The sequence below is a fragment of the Scylla paramamosain genome, chromosome 47, assembly GCF_035594125.1.
Source record: "Scylla paramamosain isolate STU-SP2022 chromosome 47, ASM3559412v1, whole genome shotgun sequence".
NCBI classification, from domain to species: Eukaryota; Metazoa; Arthropoda; class Malacostraca; order Decapoda; family Portunidae; genus Scylla; species Scylla paramamosain.
The window spans coordinates 5,007,501-5,015,000 of NC_087197.1; the positions used below are offsets into that span (position 1 = coordinate 5,007,501).

The 7,500-nt window shown below is 45.5% G+C and overlaps 1 protein-coding gene across 1 annotated transcript in view; it reads left to right on the plus strand.

Annotated features, from left to right (window-relative positions):
- LOC135094935 (calsyntenin-1-like) overlaps window positions 1–7,500 on the plus strand; it is a 60,091-nt gene that overhangs the window by 44,992 nt on the left and 7,599 nt on the right. The window contains 13 exon segments of the mRNA XM_063995449.1: window positions 978–1,164; window positions 1,886–2,054; window positions 3,449–3,640; window positions 4,049–4,272; window positions 4,839–4,904; window positions 4,906–5,007; window positions 5,466–5,612; window positions 5,614–5,648; window positions 5,797–5,861; window positions 6,580–6,767; window positions 6,769–6,814; window positions 7,312–7,340; window positions 7,342–7,445. Coding sequence (XP_063851519.1) covers window positions 978–1,164; window positions 1,886–2,054; window positions 3,449–3,640; window positions 4,049–4,272; window positions 4,839–4,904; window positions 4,906–5,007; window positions 5,466–5,612; window positions 5,614–5,648; window positions 5,797–5,861; window positions 6,580–6,767; window positions 6,769–6,814; window positions 7,312–7,340; window positions 7,342–7,445 — 1,554 coding nt within the window.

Sequence of the window (7,500 nt, forward strand, 5' to 3'; positions counted from 1 at the left end):
TTTAGTGTGTAATGATTGTTTGTATTATTTTTCTATATTTTTAGGGGATGTTTCCGTGTGTGCGTGTGTCTGTGTGTGTTTGTTATTGTTATTGTTTATGGTGATGGTGGTGGCGGTGGTGGTGGTGGTGGTAGTGGTCTTCCTCCCCTCACGTTGCCTTCTCGTATATTTTTACAGTGTTTGTTTGCGTTGCGTGCGTTACTCACTTGTTTTAATGTGTGTGTGTGTGTGTGTGTGTGTGTGTGTGTGTGTGTGTGTGTGTGTCATTTTATTTTCTTTATTACTTTATTACGGAAGTGTTTTTTCCTCCTTTTGTTGTTCTTCTTCTTTTTCTTCTTCTTCTTCTTCTTCTTCTTCTTCTTCTTCTTCTTCTTCTTCTTCTTTATCATATATATGTATGTTGTTTTATTGTTCTTCCCTCTCCCTTCAGTTCTCTTCTATATTTCGTCCTCCTCCTCCTCCTCCTCCTCCTCCTCTTCTTTATTCTTTATTACTTTATATGTTTTTACTGTTTCTCTTGTCTCGCTTCAGTTTTCCTTCCTCCTCCTCTTTCTCCTTTCTTTCTTCCTCCTCCTCTTCCTCTTCCTCTTTCTCCTCCTTCGCTTCCTCTTCTTTATTACTTTGTTTTTTTTTACTGTTTCTCTTTTTCTCCTCCTCCTCCTCCTCCTCCTCCTCCTCCTCCTCCTCCTCCTCCTCCTCCTCCTCCTCCTCCTCCTCCTCCTCCTCCTATCTTCCCTTTAACCTCGCTTTTCTTCTCTCACTCTTCATATTCTCTCTCTCTCTCTCTCTCTCTCTCTCTCTCTCTCTCTCTCTCTCTCTCTCTCTCTCTCTCTCTCTCTCTCTCTCTCTCTCTCTCTCTCTCTCTCTCTCTCTCTCTCTCTCTCTCTCACACACACACACACACACACACACACAGACCAGACACAGCCCAAACACACAGCCCTAACTCACCGTAAGCTACCACCGTTGCCCTGCAGTGTGACGGTGCACGTGAAGGTCAGTGATGTCAACGAGTACGCTCCGGTGTTCGTTGAGCCCTCCTACGTGAAAGACGTGGACGAGGGGCGGCTGTACGAAGAGGTACTCACCCTGCAGGCAGACGACCAGGACTGCTCTCCGAAGTATGGGGACATCTGTCGATACGAACTGCTGACTAGAGACCAGGTAAGGGTGATGGGGGGTGATGGGGCATGTGAGAGGGTGTGGGAGGGGTGATAAATGGTGCTGGAGGGCGTGGTACGGGGTGTGGGGGGGTGATGGGGCACGGGGGAGAGTAGGAAGGGTGATAGAGGCTGGTCGAGGTGTGTTAGTGTGAAAAAGGTGTGGGAGGGTGATGGGGCGTGTGTGAGGCTGTGGGAAGGTGTGGGAAGGGTGTAGAAGGTGTGGGAGGGTGTGACAATAGTGCTAAACGGCGTGGCAGGCTGTGGGGGAGTGTGACAAGGATGGTGCAGGGTGTGGATGGGTGTGACAAGGGTGCTAGAGGGTGTTAGGCGGGGTGTGGATGGGAGGTGGAGTGTACAGGGGGTTCTAGAGGGTATTGGGGGGTGATGGTGTGGGTGGAGGGTGCTGGGGTGGTGATGAATAACGTGGCAAGGATGTTAGCTCCCTCACCACATCTGTGTTTAAAGGCCACTGAAATTATTAGTCAGAATCTCTTGTGTCTGCCGTGTTATTAATATGTCACTAGAACCGTAGGAGCACCCTTGAGAACCTGCCTACGTTATTTCACTTAGCATAGCCCTCAAAGTAGTGAAGCTTTAGTGTAGACGTGTCTTAGTATATGGAGCACAAATCACACGTCTTTCTCCCTCTATCCCCCAGCCCTTCACTCCAAACACATATATACCCCTTCTCTCACTCTCTCTCTCTCTCTCTCTCCCCTCAGCCCTTCACCATAGACAGTGAGGGAGTGATCAGAAACACGGAACCTTTGGATTATGAGAAGAGTCACAACCACATCTTGTCCGTGGTGGCGTACGACTGTGGCATGAAGAGGTCCCAGCCCGTCATGGTCACTATCAAGGTCAACAGGGTGTGTCGCATTGGCTGGAAGGGTGAGTGGTGGTGGTGTTCCTAAGGTGGTGGTGTTGGGTCCTGCAGTGTTTGTGGAAAGTTCATGGCGGGTTTGGTTGATTATTTTTGTTTTTTTACCTTTCCATAGAGAGAGATAGGTTCAAATATTATCCCCTCCACATTCCACACTACTTAGTCACCCTGCAAAACAGAAAAAAAACTAAATTATTCACTACTCCACGCCAACAGAGAGAAATGGGTTAAAGTATTTCTGCCATCTTTCAGATTAGAGATAGGTTCAAATATTTACTCTTAAACCTTCCACTCTTCTTATTCACCATATAAAACAGACAAATACTTAAAATATTCACTTCTCCAGACCTGCAGAGAGATGGGTTAAAATATTTGTACCACCTTCGAAAACAGGCTAAAAACTAGCCCCTTCCACATCCCACACTCCTTATTCACCTTCCTATACAGAGCAGACACTTCAATTGTTCACTACTCCACGCTTATAGAGAGAAATGGGTTAAAATATTCACTTCTTCACTCCTACAGAGAGAGATGGGTTAAAATATTTCTACTGCCTTCCAAATTAAAGAGATAGGTTCAAATATTTACCCTTAATCCTTCCACACTTCTTATTCACTTTCTGAAACGGACAAATACTTAAAATATTCACTTCACCACACCTGCGGAGAGAGAGATGGGTTAAAATATTTGTACCACCTGCCAAAATCAGAGATAGGTTCAAATATTTCCCTTCCATATTCCACACTTATTATTAACCATCCCTAAACAGAGGTTCAAATATTTCCCTTCCATATTCCACACTTATTATTAACCATCCCTAAACAGACAGTTACTTAAAATGACGTGTTCACTTCACACAGAGAGAATTGGGTTAAAATATTTCTACCGCCTTCCAGAAAAGAGAAAAGGGTTAGATTCTTCAACAGTCCACCTTGCAAAACAGAAGGAAGTTTTCACCACAATTCCACCTCCATTCCACCACTATTCCACCTCTACAGGGATAAAAACAGTCAAGATAACTCTCGTTCCACCGTACATATGCTTGAATCCACCAAAAATGAGACAAATGTTACAAATATCCACTGTTCCACTAATAGACATCGAGGAACAAAAATACCTCCTCCACCACCTCTTCCACCTTCCACACACTTAAACATTCCAAAACAGAGTGAAGTGGAATAAAATATCAACAATCCACCTTCACACACTTAAAGTCTTGCAAAACACAAGGAAACATTAAAAGCTTCCTCTATTATTCCACCTCAAAAGAGAAAAAAAAATTAAAAATACCCTTTGTTCTACCTTCCACACATATTTAAATCCACCAAAACAGAGAAAAGGTAAAAAATACCCTCCATTCCACCTTCCACACACACTTAACCATCCACCTGGTCCCCTGCAGGTATCCCGGATCAGGTGGAGTACTCACCGGGCTCAGGCAGGCAGGAGCTGTTCCCGGCCGCCTCCCTGGAGCTTTGCAATGTGCCCTGCAGGGTGGAGAGGGTGCAGGCCCGTGTTACCCTCACCACCACCCACATTGGCAAGGGCTGTGACAGGGACACTTACTCTGTGGCGGCCCAGAGGAAGATGTGTGGTAAGTAGTAGTAGTAGTAGTAGTAGTAGTAGTAGTAGTAGTAGTAGTAATTAAACCATCACAAGAACCATAAAAACTTACAACAGCATTGACTGGACCCTTTATAAACAGCAAGAACCAACACAACACTCCCAAGCACTGACCCACACACCCATTACTACATAACAAAATACAAAAACACCCTTGAAAACCCCTGCAACACCCACTAGACCCTTTATAAACAAGAAGAACCAACACAACACCCCAAACACTGACACACACCCATTACTACAGAATAAAACACAAAAACACCCTTGAAAACCCCAGCAACACCCGACAACACCCCAAACACTGTCTCACACACCCTTTACCACACAACAAAACACTCCACATTTTTATCTCCACCACTGACACCTCCTCTTCCACCAGGCGCCAGCTCAGCCAGTGTGGAGCTCTTGCCAGCCCCAGGAGCAGGGAGGGAGTGGACTGCTGGGCTCCACTCAGATGAGGGACATGAAGGGGACTTGATTTACCAGTTTGAGGGGGACCATTCAGGCGCTGTGGTTCCTGAGTCGGTCCTGCACCACAATCTGACTAATATCTTCACTATCTCCACCTGGCTGAAGCACAAGAGTCACCCTGGCATGGATAAGGTGAGTGTGTGTGTGTGTGTGTGTGTGTGTAGGTGGTAAGGGTGTGGTTGTGTGTTGTGTGTGTGTGTTTGTACTACCCCCACACAGTTGTAATGTCTGTAAATACCAAAACACCCGTATCATACCCCCAAACACTCTCCAACATGCCTATATGCCTCCATACATCTTCAAACATACCTCACACACACCCCAGAGTTGCATAACACACACCCAAACCAAATAAAAGACAATTTAACACAAAACAGCAGCCCAGATATGACTTCTTTTTTCTCTAACACACTTCAACACACCATAAAGTAACAAAAAAAATACCTTAACAAAAACAGCCCTAATATAACTTAGTCTAACTCTAAAACACTTCTACACATCCAAAACACACCGTAAAGTAACAAAACACATTCAAAATAAAGCAAAATAAACCAAATCTGACTTAATTTCTCTAACACACTTCTACACACTCTCGAAATACACACAACTAAAGAAAACACACCCAACCCAACCCAACCCAACCCAACCCAACCCAACCCAGCCCACCACTAACCCACCCGTCACCTGCCCACACCCAGCACGTGAAGGAGCACATTCTCTGCACGGCTGACGACCACAAGATGAACCGCCACCACACGGCTCTCTTTCGTCCGCAACTGTCGCCTCATCCTCCTCCTCCGCCGGGAGTCTACCGAGGCGAACCTGAACACCTTCCAGCCGGCAGAGTGGAGGTGGAAGCTGTCTCAGGTAATGTGTGTGTCTGTGTGTGTGTTGTTTTTTTTTTTATTTATTTATTTACTTATTTATTTATTTATTTATTTATTTTTGGTTTGTGGTACATAAAAATATCAGTCTATCTATTATCTTTGTTTGTTTGTGTGTTTTATTACTGTTTTTTGCTGCCTTTCTAGTACTTTTACAGCTACTTTTTTTTTCAACTATAACCTTTTCTCAGCTTTCAAACATCCTTTTCCCAACTGCTTCCCTTCAGTACATCCAAAGTTTTTTCATTGCTCATCTTTTCCATTCCTTACATCACTCAAAACACTCTCCCTTTCCTCCATTTCCTCCCTTTCTCTTCCACTCCTACTCCATTACACCACTGAAACACCCTTTTTTCCAACCCTTTCCCTTCAACACACCCACCTCTTCTTTATCCCACCTCCCCTGTGATCTGACCTGAGCTGACCTGGCAACTTCTTCAGGTGTGTGACAACGAGTGGCACCATTACTCTCTCCACGTCAACTTCCCGGAGGTGACCCTGTACGTGGATGGTCACCTCTTCCGCCCTGAGAATGGAGAGTCGCCGGAAGTGATTGATGATTGGCCGCTGCACCCTACCCGGGGCATTCAACACCACTATGTCCGTTGGCGCTTGTTGGCCAGGGTGAGTGTCGGGGGTATGGTGGTAGGGTGCTGTGGGTGAGGTGGAAGGTGTTGCAGGTAGTGGGTTGGCAGGTGTTATGGGTGGTACAGGTGTAGGTGGTATGTTGATGAGGTGAAAATTGTAATAATATCCTTTTGAGAATCTTTAGCTATCACTACAATCATGAAAACATCCTTGAAAACTCCTGTAACATCCACAAGACCCATAAAACTGGTACTAGAAACATGAAAACACCCTTGAAAACTCCTGTAACATCCACAAGACCCATAAAACTGGTACTAGAAACATGAAAACACCCTTGAAAACTGCTGTAACATCCACAAGACCCATAAAACTGGTACTAGAAACATGAAAACACCCTTGAAAACTGCTGTAACATCCACAAGACCCTGTTAAACTGGTACTAGAAACATGAAAACACCCTTGAAAACTGCTGTAACTTCCACAAGACCCTGTTAAACTGGTACTAGAAACATGAAAACACCCTTGAAAACTGCTGTAACATCCACAAGACCCTGTTAAACTGGTACTAGAAACATGAAAACACCCTTGAAAACTGCTGTAACTTCCACAAGACCCTGTTAAACTGGTACTAGAAACATGAAAACACCCTTGAAAACTGCTGTAACATCCACAAGACCTTGTTAAACTGGTAGTACAATCATGAAAACATCCTTGAACACCCCTGTAACTTCCAGTAGAGCTTGTTGAACCATCACTGGCATTTTTAAACTACAGGAACATTGAAACACCCTTTACAAGCCCAATAAGACCCCCAGGAAGCTATTAAACCACCACAAACTTTCATAAACTATCATAACTACGAAAACTATCTCTAGAACCCCCAAAAACACCCCTAGAAACTCCCAAAAACACTAATGAAAATAAAAAAAACACCATTGCAAAAACCCTCGAACAGAATAAAGCACAGGAGGACTTGAATCCACTCCATTTCAGCTAGAGAGAGCCATCACAACCTCTTCTTTTGCAGGGTCTGAAGGCAGCATGAAGCACGGCCTGACTGGCTACCTGGCGGGGCTGTCAGTGTTGGTGGGAGGCCTGGAGTCCCCCCGAGTGTTGTCCTGCCTCACACGCTGTCAGGAGGCCTTGGATACCCCTGCCCATGGAACTCCTGCAGCCTAGCATGGAGCTGTTGACAAATAATGGTAAGGGAGTGTGCCTTTCTCTCTCTCTCTCTCTCTCTCTCTCTCTCTCTCTCTCTCTCTTTCCTCTCTCTCTCTCTCTCTCTCTCTCTCTCTCTCTCTCTCTCTCTCTCTCTCTCTCTCTCTCTCTCTCTCTCTCTCTCTCTCTCTCTCTCTCTCTCTCTCTCTCTCTCTCTCTCTCTCATATCTATATCATCTTCATTTCACACAACCTGTCTCTCCTTCTGTCTCATCCTTTCTCTGTCTCTATCCCATCTTTTGTCCCACTTTCCACTCCATCATTCTCCTCTCTGTCCCTTCCTTTCTCTCCCTATCCCTACATTTCTCTCTCTCCTTCCGATCTATTCCCTACGTTTCTCTCTCTTTCCAATCCATTCCTTTCATTTCCCTCGCTGTTTCATCCATTCCCTTCGTTTCCCTCTCTGTCCCTTCCATTCCCATCCCCACCCCCAGCCACAGCTCCTTTACAACACCCCATCTCACCATCACCATCTTTCCAGAAATGACACAGATCACCATCGAGGGGGAACAACATCACCAACATGGAGACGCTCATTCACCGCATTGCCTACATCAACAGCCGGGACTTCCCCACACCAGGCCGGCGACCCATCTCTGTGGTGGCGAACATCCTGTGAGTCTTGCTGAGGCTGTTGTCTGGTTAGCTGGTGGTGGTGGCACTGGTGGTG